At 38.7% G+C, this 24,734-nt stretch overlaps 1 protein-coding gene across 1 annotated transcript in view; it reads right to left on the bottom strand.

Moving 5' to 3' along the window:
- The window catches only part of LOC133773805 (WD repeat-containing protein 64-like), a 155,703-nt gene extending 130,969 nt beyond the window's left edge, over window positions 1-24,734 (bottom strand). Inside the window, exons 1-8 of the mRNA XM_062211387.1 lie at window positions 24,590-24,734; window positions 19,713-19,843; window positions 18,486-18,588; window positions 14,771-14,874; window positions 11,576-11,605; window positions 9,901-10,011; window positions 7,927-8,141; window positions 5,843-5,977 (exon numbers count right to left, since the gene is read on the bottom strand). Coding sequence (XP_062067371.1) covers window positions 5,843-5,977; window positions 7,927-8,141; window positions 9,901-10,011; window positions 11,576-11,605; window positions 14,771-14,874; window positions 18,486-18,588; window positions 19,713-19,843; window positions 24,590-24,734 — 974 coding nt within the window. The remainder of the gene's footprint in view (window positions 1-5,842; window positions 5,978-7,926; window positions 8,142-9,900; window positions 10,012-11,575; window positions 11,606-14,770; window positions 14,875-18,485; window positions 18,589-19,712; window positions 19,844-24,589) is intronic.

The raw sequence follows: 24,734 nt of genomic DNA, 5'->3' as shown, positions 1-24,734 counted from the left end.
TGGGAATGCAATATGATACAGCCTCTTTAAAGGAGTCTGGCAGTTTCTTTTAAAGCTAAACATAACCTTACAATATGATCCACCAATTGCACTCTTCTTTTAAAAAAGATTTATTTATTTATTGGAAAGTCAGAGTTGCACAGTGGGGGTGGGGAGAGAGAGAGAGAGAGAGGTCTTCCATCCACTGGTTCACTCCCAATTGGCCGCAACGGCCAGAGATGCACTGATCCGAAGCCAGGATCCAGGAGCTCTTCCGGGTCTCCCACATGGGTGCAGGAGCCCAAGGACATGGGCTATCTTCTACTGCTTTCCCAGGCAGTAGCAGAGAGCTGGATAGGAAGAGGAGCAGCCAGGACTAGAACTGGTGCCCATGTGGGGTGCCGGTACTTCAGGCCAGGGCATTAAACCACTGCACCACAGCGCCAGCCCCCACTGGTTCCATTTTTAAGGCTCTCCATTGCATTTTTATTTGCTCTATTGATCTCTTCATTTCATTTTGATTTATCTTTAATATCTCAAATTCATGTTCAGAGAGCTCTGTTCACTTCTCCAAGGTTAAGGGCATGCCTAAGGTGACACACCCAGGTTTGCCATGGTAAATTTCTCTCTCTCTCTCTCTCTCTCTCTCTCTCTTTTTTTTTTTTTTTTTTTTTGGACAGGCAGAGTGGATAGCAAGAGAGAGAGAGAGAGAGCAAAAGGTCTTCCTTTTTGCCGTTGGTTCACCCTCCAATGGCCACTGCGGCTGGCGCATCTCGCTGATCCGCAGCCAGGAGCCAGGTGCTTCTCCTGGTCTCCCATGCGGGTGCAGGGCCCAAGGACTTGGGCCATCCTTCACTGCACTCCTGGGCCATAGCAGAGAGCTGGACTGGAAGAGGAGCAATTGGGACTAGAACTGGCACCCATATGGTGAAAAATTTTTATTTATTTATTGAGAGAGAGATCTGTCCTGGCAGGGATATCCCATATGCTGGTTCATTCCCACAACAGTTGGTGCTGGGTCATGCCAAAGCCAGGAGCCAGGAACTCAATCTGTGTTTCCCATATGAGTGTCAGGGACCCAAGTACTCAAGTGGGATCACCTGCTGTCTCCCAGAGTGTGAATTGGCAAGAAGATGGAATCAGGGGAAATTTAGCTAGGACGGAAACTCAGGAACATTGTGATGGGATATGAATGTTCAGAGCAGAGTCTTTTAATGACTAAACTAAACATCTGCTCCTAAGTTCACTTTGAAATAATATTATTCAACTTTACTAGTAACACAAGTACCTTATGATCATTTAATAATCCTAGTTCTTTCCTCTACCCCTTATGTTATTTCTGTCCCTTATTTTACTTACACATAAATATTTAACAGTCCTCTCATATCTGCAACTGATGCTGGTGCTTGTCCATCTCTTCTCCCTTTTAGGATGCCTTTTAATTTTTTGCTTGATACTCAAACATGGATAAAAGGAACTGCTATAAATAGGCCTTTCATAATGTGGTGGTGAGGTGTGAAGAAGGTGCTACTATGCCATTCCTGTTGTCATCAGATTTCAGTCTTTTAGTCAGCCTGTGCATCTGCACTGGGAACCTCAGGAGCACATCCTAGTTTTGCCTTTAGTTGGAACCAGGTGGATAGAGTGGGTTGAGATTATGTAGTTCCCTTCTCCCGGGTCAGTTATTATCTAGTAAAACCTCAGTAGCTTAGGCTCTGGTGAAATGGTTTATCTTGTGGGTACACCTTGATTACAACAGAATGCTTTGTTTGGTATGTTTTTTTTATCTTTTTTTTAACTTTTATTTAATGAATATAAATTTCCAAAGTACAGCTTATGGATTACAATGACTTCTCCCCCCCCCCATAACTTCCCTCCCACCTGCAACCCTCCCCTTTCCCACTCCCTCTCCCCTTCCATTCACATCAATTCATTTTCAATTCTCTTTATACACAGAAGATCAGTTTAGTATATATTAAGTAAAGATTTCACCAGTTTGCCCCCACATAGCAACACAAAGTGAAAAAATACTGTTGGAGTACTAGTTATAGCATTAAATCACAATGTACAGCACATTAAGGACAGAGATCCTACATGATATATTATAAAAAGTGATTAATTTTCTATGCAATTTCCAATTTAAAACCAGGTTTTTTTTTATTTTCAATTATCTTTATATACGGAAGATCGATTCAGTATATACTAAGTAAGGATTTCATCAGTTTGCACCCACACAGAAACACAAAGTGTAAAAATACTGTTTCAGTACTAGTTATAGCATTACTTCACATTGGACAACACATTAAGGACAGATCCCACATGAGGAGTAAGTACACAGTGACTCCTGTTATTGATTTAACAATTTGACACTCTTGTTTATGGCATCAATAATCTCCCTAGGCTCTAGTCATGAGTTGCCAGGGCTGTGGAAGCCTTTTGAGTTTGCCGACTTCGATCTTATTCCAACAGGGTCATAGTCAAAGTGGAAGTTCTCTCCTCCCTTCAGAGAAAGGTACCTCTTCTTTGATGACCTGTTCTTTCCACTGGGATCTCACTCACAGAGATCTTTCATTTAGGTGTGTGTTTGTTTGTTTGTTTGTTTGTTTTTCCCAGAGTGTCTTGGCTTTCCATGTCTAAAATACTCTCATGGGCTCTTCAGCCAGATCCGAATGCCTTAAGGGCTGATTCTGAGGCCAGAGTGCTATTTAGGACATTTGCTATTCTATGAGTCTGCTGTGTATCCTGCTTCCCATGTTGGATCATTCTCTCCCTTTTTGATTCTATCAGTATTAGCAGACACTAGTTTTGTTTGTGTGATCCCTTTGACTCTTAAGACCTATCAGTGTGATCAATTGTGAACTGAAGATGATCACTTGGACTAGTGAGATGGCATTGGTACATGCTACCTTGATGGGATTATATTGGAATCCCCTGGCACGTTTCTAACTCCACCATTTAGGGCAAGTCCAATTGAGCATGTCCCAAATTGTACATCTCCTCCCTCTCTTTTTCCCACTCTGAAATTTAACAGGGATCACTTTTCAGTTAAAATTTAAACACCTAAGAATAATTGTGTGTTAATTACAGAGTTCAACCACTAGTACTAGAACAAAAAAAATACTAAAATGGATAAAGTATTACATTGTACATCAACAGTCAGGACAAGAGCTGACCAAGTCACTATTTCTCATAGTGTCCATTTCACTTCAACGGGTTTCCCCTTTGGTGCTCAGTTAGTTGTCGTTGATCAGGGAAAACAAATGATATTTGTCTCTTTGGGACTGGCTTAATTCACTCAGCATGATGTTTTCCAGATTCCTCCATCTTGTTGCAAATGACCGGATTTCACTGTTTTTGACTGCTGTATAACCCTACCATACAACCCAGCCATCCCACTCCTTGGAATTTACCCAAAGGAAATTAAATTGGCAAACAAAAAAGCCGTCTGCACATTAATGTTTATTGCAGCTCAATTCACAATAGCTAAGACCTGGAACCAACCCAAATGCCCATCAACAGTAGACTGGATAAATTATGGGACATGTACTCTATAGAATACAGCAGTCAAAACAATGTTTGGTATGTTTTTAAAAAAAAATAGCTCCTTTTCCCCTCCCCCTACTAAAAGCACTGGGGCTTTCCCCAGTGTTCACCGTGAGAACCTAGTTGAGCTTCTGGTAGTAAAACTTATTAAAGTGTGATGGTTTACTGTGGCTGGGATCCCTGAAGTTGTTACTATCAAAGGTGTCCATGTTGAGTCCCCATAAAGTTGTGAGTTGCAGTTTAGGTTTTCCCTCCCCGGTACTTGTTACTCGGAGGTAATCTGCTTGTGGATTTCTGCTCTGGTAAATTGTGATCCTCCTATTCCGTGTCTGTCTCCCCAGTGCGGGGCATCAAAGTTTCCCTGTGACCTCACTTTTCTGACCAATTTGTGAAGAGATATTGCCTTTCAGTTTTCTGATTGTTATGATGGAGTGACAACTTCCAAGGTCCTAGGTGCCATACTGGAATCCAGTAGTCTATTTTTCTTTTTTTATTAACTTTTATTTAGTAAATATAAATTTCCAAAGTACAGCTTTTGGATTACAGTGGCTTTTTCCCCCCATAACCTCCCTCCCACCCACAACCATTCCATCTCCCGTTCCCTCTTCCATCCCATTCACATCAAGATTTATTTTCAATTCTCTTTATATACAGAAGATCAATTTAGTATATATTAAGTAAAGATTTCAACAGTGTGCACCCACACAGAAACACAAAGTGTAAAGTACTGTTTGAGTACTAGTTATACCATTAATTCACATAGTACAACACATTAAGGACAGAGATCCTACATGGGGAGTAAGTGCACAGTGACTCCCATTGTTGATTTAACAATTGACACTCTTATTTATGGTGTCAGTAATCACCCGAAGCTCTTCTCATGAGTTGCCAAGGCTATGGAAGCCTTTTGAGTTCACCAACTCTGATCTTATTTAGACAAGGTCATAGACAAAGTGGAAGTTCTCTCCTCCCTTCAGAGAAAGGCACCTCCTTCTTTGATGGCCTGTTCTTTCCACTGGGATCTCACAGAGATCTTTCTTTAGGTCATTTTTTTTGCCACAGTGTCTTGGCTTTCCATACCTGAAATACTCTCATGTCATCAAGGTGGCATGTACCAATGCCATCTCACTAGTCAAAGTGATCAGTTTCAGTTCATAATTGATCATAATGATAGGATTAAGAGTCAAAGGGATCACATAAACAAGACTAGTGTCTGCTAATACTAACTGATAGAATTAAAAAGGAGAGAACAATCCAACATGGGAAGCAGGATACACAGCAGACTCATAGAATAGCAGATGTCCTAAACAGCATTCTGACCTCAGAATCAGCCCTTAAGGCATTTGTATCCTGCTAATTTATCTATTTTTCTAAGACATGTTTATTGAGGTATAATTTACATACCACAGTATTCACTCATTCTAAGTGTACAATTCAATGGTTCTTAGTAAATTTATAGAGTTGAATAGCAATCACCGCAATATGTCTTAGAACAATAAGTCTCATCACTCCCAAAAATTCCCTTGTGTCCATTTGAGATCTCTGCTCCCACCACCAGCCCTGAACAACCACTGATCTGCTATCCATCTTTAGAAATTGGCCTTTTTGGGCATTTTATATAAATGAATTCATACAATATGCAATATTTTTTTCAAGTTTCTGCCACTTAGCACAGTGTTTTTAAAGTTTATCGATGATGGGGGGGTGGGTATGGGGGAAAGAACCACTATATTCCTCAAGTTGTATCTATGAAAAAATGCATTCATTAAATAAAAACTTAAAAAATAAAAAATAAAGTTTATCATGTATCTAGTAAATTTATTAAGCAAAATTAAAATGCAGTAGCTGTTTTCTAGCTTTGAATAAATATTTAGCCAAATTGAAAGATGGAACATTCCTTAAAATCATCTCTCTGTAAGAACACCATCCTCTATATCACATAGGAAATATAATGATTGTGCTATAGATCACATTCACAGGAGACTGGCTAGCCAAAAGAATGATTTTAAAAGAATGAAGTTTATCATCAGAGCGATACTTAGAAACTGTAGTTATAGATACATCTGTATTTATTATTCCAGTGAGTTCAAACAATAAACAACCAATGAGCAAAATTCCTGTTAGGACACATCCTATCCAGATCTGCTGAGTGACTTCAATTCTCTTCTGAAAAATCCAATGAACTTTGTTAAACAAATGAAAATGTTAGCATCTGATTTCCATGAAAACCAGTTTTAAAATTCCAAGGCAGCCATGGGACTATCATTGTATAAATTATGAAAGTCACAGAATGTTCACATATATGAACTGTTGTACTTACAAATTATCCTCAAGTCTCCTCAATGATCCCAAAACAAATGAATGGACACTGTCTAAGGAGCAGGATCCAAAGCAATTTAGGGCTGGAATATATCTAATTTTCATAACCCAGTCATTATGCAGCTTCCTTTTAACACTGGGGATTTAAAGAGAGGAAAGGTTACTTTCAGACACACACAGACACATTATGCTGTGCTGAGCATTTGAAAACACGTTAACTGAGCATTTGAAAACACTTTAACTGAGTTTCAACTGTATGCTCTGCTAATTGCGTCATGTATAACAATCCTATGCATAATGCCACTTTGAAATAGGTAACTAGATTTCCAAATCTAGCCTATTTAAGATGAAAAGATGACCTTATAAGATTATTGTAAAATACTGAGGTATAAATTCAGAACAAAAGGAATAATGTAGAGAAATCTCAGTCTGTTATTAGCACTATTGTGCTTACTTTACTGAAAAAAATCTGATAATCCCAATGGAACATGTTTCAGTGTTTGAATCCCAACTCCACCCACTCCACATATCTGTGAATATCAACTGCAAACAAACCTTTATGATGACTCCAGAATTTAATTAATCCTTTGGCCTTAATACTTTCTTTTTGTTGAACAAGAATCTCTTGGTAAGATAATAGCTCTATATTCAGCCTATTTAACACCTCAGTCTTGAGAGCATTGTATCATCTCCCTGATCATGAACCACATGATTAAATCATCTACATGTAACTAATCTCTTACAAGAACCAATGTGAATTAGCATTCATTTTAACTGCACTAAGATTCCTCAAATTCCTGAGATACCCAAATATCATGTCTCACATATCTATCTAATGGGAACATGGACTGAAAAAAATCCATGGAATTTTCTGACAGGTGGCATATATCTCAGTCAAAAGAAGATTCGTGTGTCAGCATTTATTCTAATAGCCTAGCATAATTAGAATGAGATGCTTCCTGATAGATAGAGGAGCATATCATATATAGGAAAAATCCTCCCTCAGGTCTAGCGACAAGTACTTTGTTTGGACTAAGTACTGCTCTTATGTGGAGGATAGAAAATGTACCCAGTCAACCACTGTGTCAATCTCAGTGTTCAAGTAATGGAGGTAATCTTAATTCTATGTAGTTATAGTTTTACTGAGTTCTTATTTACTTATTTGAGGGGCAGAGATACAGAGATAGAGTTCCATGATTCATAAATGTTGCAACAGTCAGGGCTAGGCTGGCCTGGGCCATTCAGAGGCCAGGAGCTGGAAACTCAGTCTTGGCCTCCCACACTAATATTATAAGTGAAACATTGTATCTGATTTTAAGTTGTAATTTGACTAATGAGGAAGATACATATAATACAAATTATATTTTTCTGCTTTTAAAAGTAATATACACCTCACTCTAAAAACTTAGAAGACATTTCAATTACAAGAAAGCCAATAATAACCCAAAATCTCATCACGTGGTGATAACTGTTAGCATTTTTGTCTGGTAATCCCTTTAAAATGCTTATTGATCATTTGTACTTATGTGTGCATGTGTGTGAATTATCTGTCCATGGCCTTTGTTCAGTTTTCTCTTGGGGCCTAATTTTTTAAATTGAATTCCAAGACCTTTTAAAGAGCATCAATTCATTGTCTATCATATTTGTCACAAATATTTATTCATTTGATATTTACTTTTCAAATGTTAGCTGTCCAGATGGTTTTATTTTGAATATAGACAGATCTCTCAAACGTTTTCTTTGTATTCTGTATCCATTGTTTTTATAGTTAGAATCATCTTCCACATTCATATGGTAGTAAGTAATCATATATATATAAATATTATAGCATTTTCATGATTTAAACTTTTTCATTTAACTCTTCAACTCATTCAAGGACTTGCAGGTTGAAGTTGCCAAATATATTTTAAAAAGGAATTTCAGTTGCTAATTTTTCTGTCTGCCTGCCCTATAGAAGTTCATTGAGGCAAGAAGCCTCATTCAGTTTCGTATCTGAGACCTCTACCATAAAATCTGGGACCTCTCTACATATGAGCAATGACTGTAATTATTAAAACAACAGGACCACTCATATAATATCTTTACCTTTTAAAGTTCTTTGAATCTAAGACCTGATTTTGACAGTTCCTTTTGGATTTTGTCTGCTTTAGTCGAAAGTCAACACTATTTATGGTGAATCTGCTCACAAAACCACTGTCATCCCCAAAGAGGATGTCATCTCTGTAGAGCTGTTCAGGCATAGGCACCACACACACACACAGGAGGCGGGGGTCCATGGGCTCAATAACAAAGTAGTTTTCCTAGAAACAGAAGAACACTTCAAATGAGCTATTGTCTTACTCTATTTAATGTTTATTTATTTATTATTTATTTTATTTGACAGGTAGAGTTGCAGACAGTGTGAGACACTTGGGCCATCCTCCACTGCCCTCCCGGGACACAGTAGAGAGCTGGACTAGAAGAGGAGCAATCGGGACTAGAACCTGGGGCCCATATGGAATGCCAGCACCGCAGGCAGAGGATTAACCAAGTGAGCAACTGCACCAGCCCCGTTATTCTATTTAATGTTTATCACCCCTATTATTTGATAAAATTTTTACTTTCTCATATTTCTCATTTTAGATCTTTCCAAAGTGATAAAGTAACTTTATTTTTTAAAATTTTTCCCAAAGAAACTGTTTATTTAATGAGTACAAATTTCATAAGTACAACTTTAGGAATATAGTGATTCTTCCCATCATATCTGCCTTCCCACCCCTACTCCACCCCTACCTCCTCCTCCCTCTACCATTCCCAGTCCCATTCTCCATTAAGAAAAAACAACAACAAAACTGTCCCTGACAGTCAAGACAAGGGATATTCAAGTCATTGCTTCTCAAAGTGTCAATCTCATTTCTACAGATTTCTTTTTAGGCGCTCTATTAGTTATCACAGGTCAGGGAGAATATATGGTATTTGCCCCTTTGGGACTGGCTTATTTCACTAAGTATGATGTTTCCAGATTCATCCATTTTGTTGCAAATGACTGGATTTCATTTTTTTACCACTGTGTAGTACTTCATAGAGTACATATCCCATAATTTATACAGACTTCAGTTGATGGGCATTTAGGTTGATTCCATGTCTTAGCTATTGTGAATTGAGCCGCAATAAACATGGGGATGCAGATAACTCTTTTATTTGCTGATTTCATTTCCGAACTTGGGTAAATTCCCAGGCATGGGATGGCTGGATAAAGGAACTTTAAAAAGACAAAATTTACCGAATAAAGGTTAGGAAACACTGTGTGCCCAACATAATGCTTTTGGGTGCTTTATGGAAAAGTGGGTAGAGGACCTACCTCTGGCTCAATAGTTAATGATTTTCTGATATATTGCTGTCTATTGAATTTGTCAGAAAATATTCACAAGAAGCCTAAAAAGATCCAGGTGTTATCATATCATTGACATAAAACTAGGTGGCAATCAAGAGACTCAAGTATCAGTCTCAATTATTTTACAGAGACTTAACAGGAGTAAAAATATTCTAACATTGAAGTTATCTAGAAATACTCAGCAAACATTTCTCAAGCCAATTATTACTACTGAATGGTTCATTAAGCTCTACAGCTATTGCTCTTCTGGAATTCGGTCTGTATAAATTAGTTCAATCCATCAAAAAATATTTATTGAGCATCTGCTATGTGCCAAAGATTATTCCTGGCATGGCAACATGTCAGTCATGGATGGGCTGCCTCATTAGACTTTTTTTTTTTTTTGGTCAGAGTTAAACATTTTATTTTAGCCATTTTCTTACCTAAAGAAAGAAGCTTTGAACTTGATAACATAAGCATAACCAGAAAAATATTACTTGGATTCAGAGAAGGGTACTAAAAAAGAAAGGAATTAGCCTCTCCCTCTCAAAACCAAAATAAAACAGAAAACCCAGAATTAAATACACATACATTAAATAGAAAAAAACACCCCTTTTAACTACAGGATATTAATATTGGGTTTGATCATATCCAGGCCAACCACTCAGGCTACCCCATTTCTTTGCGTATGTCTCTTAGCACAGTACCTGGCTGTTCTCTTGAGCTTTATAATCCCAGATAATGATGCTCCTTTCTGTAGTGGCAACAATTCGTTTCAGCTGTAAGAGGTAATCACATCCTGTAATCCAGGAGGTACCCTAATAGGAACACACAGAATTGGGGGATACAATGTGTTTCCTCTTTTGACATAGTAGTGGTTACTAAAGACTAGCTTAGTTACATAGTTACATGATGAGCCCATTTTGTGACTTTATTTAGGGAAGAACCTTGCACAGCATCCTTTGAGTATCTTGAGGAGAGGCTCCCATCTTTCCCCCTTTCACTGTGACCCTGATTTCTCAGTGCCATCAGCTGCAGCATGATCAGCTAATGCCAGAGGCAGTCTCTGGAGGCACACGGCAGCTGGCAGATCAGCCATCTTTCAACACCATTCACCTTTTTTTTTTTTTTTACTTTTATTTAATGAATATAAATTTCCAAAGTACAGCTTATGGATTACAACGGCTTTTTCCCCCCATAACCTCCCTCCCACCCACAACTCTCCCCTCTCCTGTTCCCTCTCCCCTTCCATTCACATCAAGATTCATTTTCAATTCTCTTTATATACAGAAGATCAATTTAGTATATATTAAGTAAAGATTTCAACAGTTTGCACCCACACAGAAACACAAAGTGAAAAATACTGTTGGAGTCTAGTTATAGCATTAACTCACAATGTACAGCACATTTAGGACAGAGATCCTACATGAGGAGTAAGTGCACAGTGACTCCTGTTTCTTCACATGGGCACAAGGAGACTAGATTTAGGGTACTCAGTAAAGCAGGTTGTCTGGCCCTGTCCCCATAGTAAAATTTTATAGCTGGAAGATTTTACTGATTATTTGGTCAGTGACAAGTTGAGACCAATGAGTTTGTTTTGTGTCCTATGTTACCAAGCCAGCATAGCTGGGATCTATAATATCAACAACACACTGTGGAAGAAAAATGATACTTCCCATTTTTTTAATATCCAGTGTGCCAGACACTGCTACATGTGTCTCGGGCCCTTGACACTTCTGTAACATCTGTTAGGATCTAACAGATTTTTTTTCAGCTTAAGAAATAGAGGCTCAGACATTTTAAGCGAATCCAGACTCCTTAGCACTGCTTTGTAGTTTGGTGTACTCATGCAAGGAAGGTGAGAAGTTCAGGCATTTTCGCATCTCTCATAAACCTGTGTTGGGGTTCTACAAGCAAGTCATTGTGACTTTACAACATCTGTCCCAAGATTACTATTCCTATGAGTGACAGTGGTATGCACTGACTGAAGTGCAAATTTGTACTCAATTTCAAGTTTAAAATAAAATGCTTTCCGGTTGTTTTCATAGGTACCTCCTTGTTCTCACACCTGGGTTGTGTCCTCAGTAGTGGGTGCTTAGGAAAACTTAGAAGCTTTTAAACTGAAGCTTCCCAGAAGTAATCCATTTCCAATCAATCCTCTGCAGTCTATTTAACTCCAGAAAGCAAGACCTGGCTCTTCGCTGTTGCTCAAGACTTACCTTTGATCCTAGTACATAAAAATGAATTTACATTCCACAAAATATCTTTTACTCAAAGCCATATGCAAGCAGTTATGTTGAGATTGTTATAATTACAGTAGAACCATTATTATTAATTACAGTAGAACCATTACCATGGCCCTAAAGTAGCAAATGTACTTACTGTAACATTGATGCTGGTCTGAACTTTCATCTATGGAGAGCAGAAGAGAAAAATGAAACTTAGTTGGCACTACAATTAAAGATGAGAATGCTGACTCTAAAATAAAACAGTATGTCCTCAGTTTAATACTACATGTTATTCCAGCTTCATGAATCTCTACCCTGTTTATCCTTCCTCTGAAACATCTCTATCTGTGGAATAATATGCATGGTTTACTTAGGGCAAGGCATTTAAACTTACCTGTAAGGGCTCCTGTTTAAACCTGGTGTCTCTACTCTGAAGAGTCTACATTTGAATATGTGTTATGTTTCTTCTATCTGCAAGCTACCTCATATTTTTTATTATTCAGAGCAATATTTTATATAGAAAATTGGAATGCAAAATAATAAGAACAGCAGTGACAGGAGAGGTTAAAAGAATGCTAAATAGGGGCCGGCATCATGGCTCACTTGGCTAATCCTCCACCTGCAGCACCGGCATCCCGTATGGGCACCAGGTTCTAGTCACAGCTGCTCCTCTTCTGGTCCAGCTATCTGCTGACGCCCAGGAGGGCAGCGGAGGATGGTCCAAGTGCTTGGGTGCCTGCACCCTCGTGGGAGACCAGGAGGAAGCACCTGGCTCCTGGCTTCGGATTGGCATAGCTCCGGCTGTAGCGGCCACTTGGGGGGTGAACCAATGAAAGGAAGACCTTTCTCTCTGTCTCTCTCACTGTCTAACTCTATCTGTGAAAAAGAAAGAAAGGAAGGAAGGAAGGAAGGAAGGAAGGAAGGAAGGAAGGAAGGACTTCCATTTAAAAAAAAAAAGAATGCTAAATAAGTCAATAGGAATATACAGTGAAGTAGAAATAGTTATCTTTCCAAGTTGTTGAAAGACACAGAACATTCTAACCAATGGGCCTCATCTTCTGTTCAACAAGTATGTGCTGAGTGCATCATGCCCTGAGTATTGTACTTGTTGAGAATCAGAGGTTTGGCTCCTGCAGAGAACTGGTGCATATTTGAGCAGCCTCTCATACCCTAAAGGCATACTAATTGCCCCCAAGATAAAGGCAAGTAGTTGACATAGCTCCATGACCTGGTTTCTTTTGGTCTCAGGTAGTCTTGGGGAATATATAGGAAATGACTTCCCAGAAGGAATGGATTATGTGAAATAAGAAAAAGTGGATCAAGGAGATCACTAAAACTCTTAGTCGTGACCTCCTGCAGATGGTCTTTTCATTGGAAGAGTTCAGAAAGTGTCTTCCAACCAGGGCCTTTTTTCTAGGTGGGAAAAGAAAGTTCTGTAAGGAAATTGGTGAGCAGCAAAACAGATGGTTTCCTTTTCTATCTGTCTACATCCACCTTTTGTTTTGTGGAAGTCACCTATTAAGTTACTCTTACCGTCTTTATAAGTTTCATAATTCGTATAGATGTCTTCTGAATTTTGAAAATCTAGCTTTTATTTTTAAAAATTTTTATTATGACACTTAGCATCTATATTACCAGGAAAATCCCCAACTGTATTTATTTATTCTTCATCAGACAGAGTCTAAATTATGGATTAAAATAATAATATATTTTGAGTTATTAATGAATACTTTAGAATAAATTATTCCTGTGACCTGTACTTCCAAATTACTTTTTTCTTACAGTATATCATTTATAAGGCATTTAATATTCAAAATACTATTTATTACATATGTGTCAAATCTTAAATCTTTAGTAATATTTCATTTTCAATTATAAGAAACATATGTGTGTCTGCATTTGTGAGTATACATGTATGTACATGTAAGTGCATATGTGTGTGTGTGTGTGTGTACGAAGCATCTCTAGAAATACAATGCTACCTCATTAGGTCACATAATTCTGAACAATTTTATTAGGCAGATCATTGTTTACATTTGACTGGACATTCCTTTTTGCATTTAGATACCATCTTATTTCTGTTTTTATGAAAACAAAAGTAAAAATGAGTAGATACCATCTTATTTCTGTTTTTATGAAAATAAAAGTAAAAAATGAGTAGAAGACAAACATACTGAAAGAAAAAGAGACTGAGATGGTCTTCACATGATGTCATTAATATTAATTGCCTCCATTTACTGAGTGCTTACAGTAATGCTGAATACTTCATGTTTATTAACTCATTTAAATGGTATGACTCCCTTGGGAGAGAAGGTCTATGGTTGTGGATGAGGATCCAGGGCATGGGGATATTAGGTACTATGCATAGCTGTAGGTATTAGTGCTAGGATGGACCCAGGCTCCACACCCACCCTTCAGATCCTTCACTGGACCATGTCTGGTCAAAGCCAGGCCTCTCCTTGACAGAACCTGGTTGGCTGTGACTCCAACTTGTCTCTGTGCTGGACATTACTGAAGGGCTGAAAATTCCTGGAAATTTTAATCATATGATGATTATTGGGAATATATTTTACTTCTGTTATCCTTGCCTCTCGTTGGAAATAAGCTAATAATTACATGTTTCTATGTTCATCATCAAACATCCATCTTTTGTCTTTTTGTAATAGTTTTTTAAAGATTTATTTGTAAACAGTGAAATATTATATATTGTATATCATTATATATTCTCTTAAAATCACTTATATTTTAAATGGAAATGAAAATAAAAATTTATAAATTTATAAAAAGTGACATTGATAATAGCGATGCCTTATGTTCATATAGGGATTTATTGTTTATCTCTACTTATATTGTCTCGTTTGACCTTCAGTACCATTCACTGAGGGAGAAGGGACTGGTCCTATTATTTTAATTCTACAGTGCAAAAAAGAGTTATAAAAAGATTTAAATAGCTCACTAAGTTCCATACTTAACATCATAGCTAGTCAAATACAGAGGCTAGAATTTGAACCATATTTTTACTCCAAATCCAAGGTTCTCGAGTGTTTTTTATTTTAATCTGAGAAATTGTCCAGGATCACTCTTTCACTGTACTGAAGCCACAAGGTTCAATATGACATCCTGAGGAAAAATGGGAAGTGCAATCACAAATCTGCTCAGCAGTCTCCTCTGTACTAAGTAACTGGTTTTATTTTGGGAAATAACTCTGAAATGTGGTTTGTGGTCTCTGCTATACCTGATACATACGCATAATACTTAGACAAAAGAGGGAGAGGGGGGAAAAGGAAGGTAGGAGGGTACCAAGGGATGTGTGGAGGGAAGGAGGGTGGGATCCAAGATTTCAAATTACCTGGCTATTAAAGACAGTGATTAATCCTTTCTGAGAAGCTGTCACTAGTAAATCCAGTTGAGGAATCTTGACAATGCACTTGATCTCGTCCCGTCTTCTACTACCTGTCAATAACAATATTCATTTTAACTTCCAGCAGTGAAGACCCTAAAACTCAATGGTTAAGTTGCTTAAAAAGAAAAACAACTTTTTGCTAAAAGCTTCCAAGTTACTTAAAAATTGAAGACTAAACCAGTAACTCTTGCTTTTTAATGATCCCCAGAGATACTAACCTGAATATGAGTATAGAGCTTTCCAATGCATGAATTCCCAGAGAAAATCTAAGATATTCATACCTTCCCCACACATGCACATGTGCGCATTTCACAGAGAATGGATTTTCTAAATATGGTTTGGAATGTGTCTCTTTTTACCATTTTTAGTTGTTTATTTTTTATTAATTTTAACTCATTTTAACAGATTCAATATGATTTATAGATACAAGTCTAAGAACATAATGATACTCCCTTCCTCCCTCCCTCTCACCCTCCTACTTTTATCTTTTTTTCTACCTTTTTTTAGTTTTTGAGATAATGTATTTTAATTTACATCACAGTAAAAATTTTAGCATGTCTTAAGAATCCTTTCTTCAAACTGGCACCATTATGGCTTACACAGAATAAAAATCCAATATTCTCTCAGGCTTTCCAGTATAAAACAATGAAAACACTTCAATACTATTATTAAGGCTGTGTTTGGGGGCACAACATTGTGGCACCTGTGAGGCCAGCATCCCATACGGGCACTGGTTTGAGCCCCAGCTACTCCACTTCCAATTCTGCTCCCTGCTAATGTGCCTGGGAAAGCAGCAGAGGATGGCCCAAGTGCTTGGGCCCATGCACCCACATGTCTGAGACCCAGAAGAAATTCCTGGCTCCTGGCTCCTGGCTCCTGGCTTCGGGCTGGCCAGACCCAGCCATTACGATGGTCTGGGGTGTGAACCAGCAGGTAGAAGATGTCACCCCATCTCTCTGTGGAACTCTACCTTTCAAATAAAAAAAAAATTTTTTTAAAAGGCTTTGTTTGAACTTTGTGCCTTTTGAAACACTAGATACTTGCATGTTTCTATGCAGATGTACTGAAGGATAAAGCCATATATATACATTTTTTTAAGATTTATTTATTTATTTGAAAGTCAGAGTTACACAGAAAGAGAAAGAGAGGCAGAGAGAGAGAAGTCGTCTATCCACTGGTTCACTCTCCAATTGGCCGCAACGGCCAGGGCTGCACTGCTCCAAAGCCAGGAGCTTCTTCCAGGTCTCCCATGCGGGTGCAGGAGCCCAAGGACGTGGGCCATTTTCTACTGCTTTCCCAGGCCATAGCAGAGAGCTGGATCAGAAGTGGAGCAGCCAGGTCTCGAACCAGCACCCATATGGGATGCCAGTACTGCAGGCAGCGGCCTTACCTGCTACACCACAGCGCCAGTCCTGAGCCATATATATTTATTGGACTTCTGGGGTGACTTGATTTTTATAGCTGTAAACTCTTAGGGAAATCAAGTGAACAAATCTCTTATTCTAGTGTTTCCACCCTCAGGCATCTCAACAGAGAAGATATTGCCATCCAAAGGGTACAGATTTGTTTTGGGGATTAGGAGCATGAGTAATTCTTACTCTTTTCTTGCACAAATCCCAGGTGGATATATAGAACGTCATCAGATACACTTAATAATTAATGTCTGCCATATTACAATGTCCTGGAGCAGGGTGGAGTAGAGGAGAGGAAAATGAATAGGTAAAAATGGTCTAAGAAGGCTCCTCACTGGTCAGAATGAAGAAATGGTTGAGACACATGGTCGTATTCCAAGTTGCCATCATTCTCTCTGCTTCTGCTTCTTCCTCAGAATAGACTTTTCAAAGCAGAATCACATTTAATGTGTAACTCCTATCATGCCTCTCCTCTACCCATAGCCCTTTTGTGGCTTTCTGTCTCATTCACAGGGTCCTAGGCAACGTCCTCCTGCCCACTGCTGCCTCGCCAGCCTCACCTTCTAGGTTCAGCCCCCATTTGTTCTGCTCCTCCTTGTGGTGTGCTCTTCCACATCTTCCAGGGCTTGCATCGCTTTCTCAGTGGCATCTTCCCCGGCCACTGTACATGACACCACGTTCCCATCCCCCAAATCAACTGCTCCTTCCCACATGCCTGCTTTATTTTTCTCCACAACCTGCTTACTTTATTTTTATTTCCTACAGCATTTATGACCATCTGGTATCCTGCATATTTTGTCTGATTTTTGTTTTGTTTTGTTTTTGTTGTCTCTGTCTCTCCTCGTTAGAACACAAACTCTTTCATTATGTTTCTATTTTATCTTTTTATTTGAAAATACTTTAAAGAATTCAGAAAAGAATAAAGAATAGTTAGATTACCACACAATTTAACTCTTGGGAGTAGGTGTTTGGCCTAGCAGTTAAGATGTACCTGAGTTTGCATTCTAGCTCTGGCTCCTGACTCCAGTTTCCTGCTAATGCAGATGCTGGAAGGCAGTGGTCATGGCTCAAGTCACTGGGTTCCTGCTATCCCTGTGGGAGATCTGGATTGCATTTCTGTCTCCTGTCTCCTGGCTTTGACCCAGGTCCAACACCAACCATTACAGTCATTTAGGGAGTAGACAAAGGGATAGGAATGTATTTCTCTCTCATAGATAGATAGATAGATAGATAGATAGATAGATAGATAGAAAGATAAAATTTTAAAAAGGAATGTGAACTCCATGAAGTGAGGAATTTATGTCTGTTCCCTGCCCCACATTGTAGACCATAACAAATATTTGTTACGTGCTAAATGAATGATAAAACCTAACTACCATCTAGAAAAACACTCCCAAGGTTCTAATTTAGGATGTTGGCAGCATCTCTCTCTCACTCACTAGTCCTTCCTCAGCTCAGCAGTGGTGACATCAGTACAACCAGCTGTGTTTGTTTTTGGGTCATAGTTCTCATAACCAAAAACTGGGCACTGATGATGCCTATGATTGGGCCAAAGAAAGGGCAGGATAAAACTGGACTTAGTTCATAAAGGACTTAAATGCTGCAAGATTGGAAAGGATTCAAGAGTTTGCCTATTTTCTTCCCAAACTTCTCCCACCCTGCATGAAAGAGAAAAGGAAGGAAATCTAAAGTGTCAACAGCAGAGAGTTATGTGAGTTCCAAGATCCTAAGCTCCACTTTGACAGTAAATGACTGTGAACTGGAGCCTTCCTAACAGGAGAGAACACACTTCCATGACTGGCCCAGACTCACAGCTTTAGGGATGTAAGGCAAACCTTTACACTAATATAATCAAAGGCAGATGAGCACATTAGGAGGAGGCCTAACTAGTGAAAACTTAAATTAAGAATACTTTAAGACATTTAAACATGCTTTTATTTTATATTGGAGGATAATTAAAATACTGCCGCCTAGAAGTTTGAGTTCTGAGCCTTTCAGGAAAATATGAATTTGTCTCCTCATACCTCCTAGTTAGTATCCTTCAGAGAAATGATAATATTTCAGCTTCAACAGCAGGTGCAGTTTCTTCTGATACTTCAGCTAGAACTGTCACTTTACTCCTCATACTGTAAAGTATTGAGCAAGTAAATAAAATGAAAAGTGATTCTATGGAAACACTATGTTCACAATATTTATTTTTGAGACAAAAATACAGTAGCACACACTAATTTGGAAGGGAAATTTGTCACCTGCAATTTTAATTCGTTGTTTTCTGGATACCAGGAAAATAAAATTTTCTTCATCCATCTTTGAAGAAAGAGCATCTTTTTCATTGGAGAAATATCCAAAGATCTGAAATCCCAAACAACACACATTAACATGACATTTTATGTTGAAATGGGCTGTAAAATAAGAGTTTATATAGACTAAATTTAAAGTCAAATTTGGATTAACTACCTACACTTTGCTTCATAAATATAGGATATTCCTCATACTAAAAGGAGGCAGTTTAATATATCCAACAAAATGAATACTGATGGAACATTCGATGTGAGTGGTCGCTGACTTTTCTTTCAAATAGAAGAATCGATGTACCAGGTTGATGTGCTTTCTCAAGCTGACAGATCAGTTCAGGAACCGGCACGTATTTGAAAATCAAATCAGCCTGCACAAGGCAGGGCCCCAGATAAGAACCTGGACACAGAATTTGGCCACTCTCAACTGACTCTGCTCCAGAGTTTGCCTCCTTTCTCTTTCCCATTTTACTGCCTTTTCCTTTCAGGGTTCAGACATGTTCACATCTCTCCCATCTCAAAAACAAAAATACAATAAAGCTTCCAAACTCAAAATAGTAATCCTGAGGCCTTTTCTTACTTTCCACAGGCTGCCTTCTCCAAATGTTCCTACCTCCTGAAATTGCCACTTTGAATTCATCTTATGGCTACATGTTATCTGTTGTGGTTTTTTTTTTTTTTTAAGATTTTTTTTTTTTACTTGAGAGTCAGAGTTACACAGAAAGAGAAAGAGAGAGAGACAGAGGTCTTCCATCCGTTGGATCACTCCCCAGTTGGCCGCAATGGCCAGAGCTGCGCCGATCCAAAACCAGGAGCCAGGAGCTTCTTCCAGGTCTCCCATGCAGGTGCAGGGGCTCAAGGACTTGGACCATCTTCTAGTGCTTTCCCAGACCATAGCAGAGAGCGAGATTGGAAGAGGAGCAGCCAGGACTAGATCCGGCACCCATAGGGGATGCAGTGCTTCAGGCCAGTAGGCAGCTTAACTAGAAGTGTGTAAAAGTTGCTTAATAATAGTGCAGTTAAACAGCAACCTGGACAGTGACCACATCTTAAGGTGTAGCATTACAATGTGTCACGTCACAAATTGTGGATTTAAACCTTCTGGAAATGATATGATTTGATAATTTATGCGGAACAAAGAAAAATAATACTTGGATTTTTTATAAACATGAAAATGACTACCTCACACCAGTCTATAGGTGCATCAGGGTTTTTGCAGAGTTTCCTGTAAAAGCACTTCACATCTTGATTCTTCACTTCTGGACCAAAGAGTTCCTGGACTGATGCATAAAACTTGTCATAATCAATTATAGCTGCATTGGAAAAAGCACAAGAACATGCTCATCAAATTCCAAGGACTATATTTAGTATTTCAGCTGCTTTTTATTAAGTTTAATTTATTTATTTGAAAGGCAGAGTTACAAGAGAAAGAAGGAGAGACAAAGCGAGAATTTCCATCTGCTGGTTCACTCCCCAAATGGCCACAGCACCAGGGCTGGACCAGACTGAAACCAGGAGACACCATCCAGATCTCCCACAATGGTGGCAGAGGCCCAAGCACTTGAGCTATTTTCTGCTGTTTTCCCAGGTGCATTATCAAGAAGCTGGATCTGAAGTGGAACTGCTGGGATATGAACCAGCATCCACATGGGATGCTGACATCACAAACTTATCCTGCTACACCACAATGCCTGTACCTCAGCTGTTTTTTCAATTTCATATCATTCTATTTCTTTATTTTTTGCAACAAGATTTCTCTGAATTTCAAAGATCCTGTCTTTGGAAATAAAACTAGACTTTTGGCTAAAATATTACTAAATCAGGGGAAAATCTTTTATTTTGGTGTTTCATGCTTTTTCTAAAGCTTTTGTTTTAGTGCATTTAGTAGTTTTGTTCAAGAATGCAAAGAGAGTTAATTTACTTCTTTCCTATTGTAAAAGTCTCACAAGAGCTTGCTAGAATACATCTTAAGTAGAAGATAAAAGTGTGCAAAGAAAATTTCATGATTGGTTCTTATTGATTTTTTGACACTACTAAACATGAGTATTCAATCCTTGAATTTTTATTTTACTGAGTTTGATCATTCCCTGAAGAAAAATTATTGAAACTGAGAATAAAAGGGGTGGGGCACAGCACTGTGGAGTAGCGGGTAAAGCCACCACCTGCAGTGCCGGCATCGCATGTGGGCACCAGTTCGAGCCCCATCTGCTCCACTTCCAATCAAGCTCTCTGCTATGGCCTGGGAAAGCAGTGGAAGATGGCCCAAGTCCTTGGGCCCCTGTACCTGCATGGGAGACCTGGAAGAAGTCGCTGGCTCCTGGCTTCGGATCGGCACAGCTCCGGCCATTGCGGCATTTGGGGAGTGAACCAATGGATTGAAGACCTCTCTCTCTGCCTCTCCTTCTATCTCTGTGTAACTCTGACTTTCAAATAAATAAATAAATCTTTTTAAAAAAAGAATAAAAAGGGATCACTCAAATTGTATAGATAAGATTAGACTCTTTAACAAAAATTTACTGAGCATGTGCTATGTGTCAGAACCGAGCTAGACCTTGGACTTGGAAAACTAGATAAGTAAGATAGTTGCCCTCAGAAAGTTTATATTCTAGTGGGAAAAATCAGAAAATTAACAAGAGAGCAAACAAATTACTTACAGATTGTGACATTTAAAGTGGATTAATAAACACTGACATTAAATCACTGGTTATCTAAGTATAAAGCAAAAAAGGAATATTGGGCAAAAGAACGTGTGGCAACTTTCTGGGATCCTAAAAATGTTCCCTATTTCATTCATGGCTACAACTGTGCTCACCAATATTCAAATTTATGAAGCTACATACTTAATATTAGGTCACTTTACAGCTTTTCTGTATGTATGTCATATGTCAGCAACAAAGTAAAAATACATGTCATTATAGAATGAGATAACTGCAAGGAAGGAAACCAATGAAGAGCTATGAGAGTGGAGGTGGATGGCGGTGGGCTTCTGGGAAGACATCTCTAAGGAGGTGGGTATAAAAATTAAACTGACATATAATAGCAAAAAGGAGCCATGTAGAAATCTCATCAGAGCATTTGGGCAGAGGCTGGCAAACACAGACCTCTGGAAAGAGGTGAACGTGTTCTGGGAAGCTCAGTGAGGATGGAATATAGCAGAGACTGGGGGTGAATATAGCAGAGACTGGGGAAATTGCTGTAAGGTGAGACCAGAGATGAAGGAGTGCTGAAATGGAGTCAGAAGTTGAGATTTTACTATAAAGGTGATGGAAAGCTTTCACTGGAAGCTTTTGTGAAAGGAAATGACACAATCTGACTTTGTTTTTTGTTTTTTTGTTTGTTTGTTTTTGTTTGTTTTTTGCTAAAGCACACTGCTGCTGAGAGGAGCTATTACATTAGAGGTTTGGGTAAGGGTGATACCTAGGGCAATCATATATGCTGGGCTGCAATCAGAAAGTCTCATTTATGCCCATTTCCCAAATGAACAACCTCTTTTGAGTGATAAGTGATACATGAAAATGTCCCCAGTTGGATGGTAAGTGATGTAAGAATCCTAGAGATGGAGTGTAAATAGTGAGACATGGTGGGACATAGAATTGCAAAGTCCTAATGTTTCAAGCATTCACAGATGAATGGTCTGGGAGAAGGGGCAGGAATGATCATGTCCAATTATATGTCAATTTCAGCAGGTGAAATGCAGCAAGTAACTCCTTAAGATGGTAATAAAGTACATGGGCAGTGCTGAGTATGAGTTTGCTTAAGGGGAATTGGGAAGATTTTACAAAGAGTTTACATTTGGTTTGAGTATTGTATGATGAGCAAGAGAACAGATATTTACAGGAGTATACACACACTGGAAGAAATGAACTCCATGTTAGGGGAATGATGTATGTAAAATCAGTTTGATAATACTGAAAAGTGCAGATTATGACAGAAGATTCAGGCTAAGATGATTTTGAATGGCTTGAGTACCAAGTTAGCATATATGAGTTTTAGAGGTGAGCTAGTATGCCAGGAATATAGCAAATGAAGTCTTTCAACAGAAGTATAGAGAAAGAAAAAACTCTTGGCCAGAAGAGTACTATGTGAAAAGGTTGTAGTATAACAGAGGGAGACACAATAACATAACATAACTGGTGTTGGAAACAAGGTAGATGGTGTTCATAAACTGAGAAAGGACACAAGGGACAAAGCTCAAAGAGAAAAAGTGACAAATAAAGAAAGAATAAGAACAGGGAAAAATACGAGAGCAGATGCAGGAAGAAGAGGTGTTTTTTGTTTTTGTTTTTAAATGAGAAGCAGCTTACAGTGCTAATGCAGTAACAATGGCCAAAGTAAGATGGAAAAGTGAAAACAATTCATTGAATTTGGCAACCATATTAAGTTATCAAATACCTGGGTAAAAGCATTCTCAGCAAAAAAGATTAGGGAAACCAGACTAAAGTACATTGACAATTAGGTGGTGATGCTATGTGGAGAAATTCAGTGCAAAAGCAGAGACACGGTCATGACTTGAATGGAAAAGAAAGTCAAGAACACTTGAGTGTATTTTTAGATTAAGGAGACAAAGGCAGCATAAAAGGAGATTGCAGCAAAGTGATAGTGTAGCATTGGAAGGGTGAGAGAAGAAAACAAAGACAGGTGTTCTTGATGATGGAGAATTAGAGGTGGAGGAAGGACAGTTTGAGAAAATTCCGTGTCTTGGTCTTGCTTTCTCTTGTGAAGTAGAAAGATTAGCTGAGAGAGGTAAAAACAAGTTGACAGTGAAATTTTTGTTGAGTAGCCCAGCCAAGCTGAAACTCACCTAAGAGCGTACATCTCAAAGGTCTAAGTCTTAGCTCTAACACTTCAAAACTGAGTGACTCAAGCAGATGACTGTATCTCCTATCTTTTCTTTCCTTTTTTAAATGATTTTATTTTATTTATTTGAGAGGTAGATTTACAGGCAGTGAGAGGAAGGGACAGAGAGAAAGGCCTTCCATCCACTGGTTCACTCCCGAAATGGCCACAATGGCCGGAGTTTAGCCTATCCGAAGCCAGGAGCTAGGAATTTCTTCCAGGTCTCCCTCATAGGTGCAGGGGCCCAAGCACTTGGGCCATCTTCTATTGCTTTCCCAGGCCACAGCAGAGAGCTGATCGGAGGAGGAGCAGCCTGGACTAGAACTGGTGTCCATATGGGATGCCAGTGTCGCAGGTGGAGGATTAACCTACTGTGCCACAGCGCCTGCCCCGTCCTATCTTTTCACAAGTAAAATGGACACAATAGCAATACAAATTTTTGTCTATTCAAACTATCATGTAAATTGACTTATATTTACAAAAATGCCTTAGAAATTATTAAAGACTATTAAAATAATACCAGGCACTTCAATAAACTGGCCATAGCATCCCGTTAGCAGTTAGATGGGCAATTCTCCTTTTATTGAAGCAGAAAGACTTCTGTTAGTCTTTTACTCTGCTGTTCACCTGTTATTCTCAAAAGCCACTCACTGCAAAACTCCCCTTGAATGCTGGCCATGGTGCCACACTTTAAGCTCTACATCAGATTCTCTGTTGCTCTTATTCTTGGTAGACCACCATCCACACCATTCCCCTTACCTTGGCACATTCCAGTCATTCCTGCTTAGAGACATGAGGAGTGGCCCAGACAGTGGAGTCATGGTGAAGCAGGTCACTTTGTGCTACTTAGGAAAGACTGTACAATCTCATGATGCCCTTAGGTAAAGAAGTGGCAGATGGTACACGTGGCTTGCCAATGCCAACTATACTCCATTGAGAGGCCAAATTAACTGGAACCAAATGGTAGAGTTCACAGAACTCTGAGATGTCATTTAATGCAATCCTCCAATTGTACAATGGAGGCAAGTGTAGTTTAGAGAAGTGAATAAAGCTTCTTCAGTCTATTTGACTATTTAAGAGACAGAAATTGAGTTCTAAAGACCCGCTATGCAGCTTCTTTGCTGCTAAGCTATATTGCTTTTTAAAAAAAATTAAAATTTAAAATGATTTAAAATGCTCCCTAGTTCTAATCTTCAAACCCAGCTGGACTTCACTAAACTTACCTTCTTTTTGAATAAATAAGCCTGCTCTTTCTTCTCTTTTCTGGATTGCTGTCTGCTCAATCAATTTTTCAAATTCATTCAAGGCTGTTTTGAAATTGCTACTATGAGGTGTAGCACTGTAATACTTTTCTTCCCTTATATCCAT

The sequence above is a fragment of the Lepus europaeus genome, chromosome 14, assembly GCF_033115175.1.
Source record: "Lepus europaeus isolate LE1 chromosome 14, mLepTim1.pri, whole genome shotgun sequence".
Taxonomy (NCBI): Eukaryota; Metazoa; Chordata; class Mammalia; order Lagomorpha; family Leporidae; genus Lepus; species Lepus europaeus.
The sequence above is the reverse complement of the archived record's forward strand: the minus strand, read 5'-3'. Positions and strand labels throughout refer to the sequence as shown.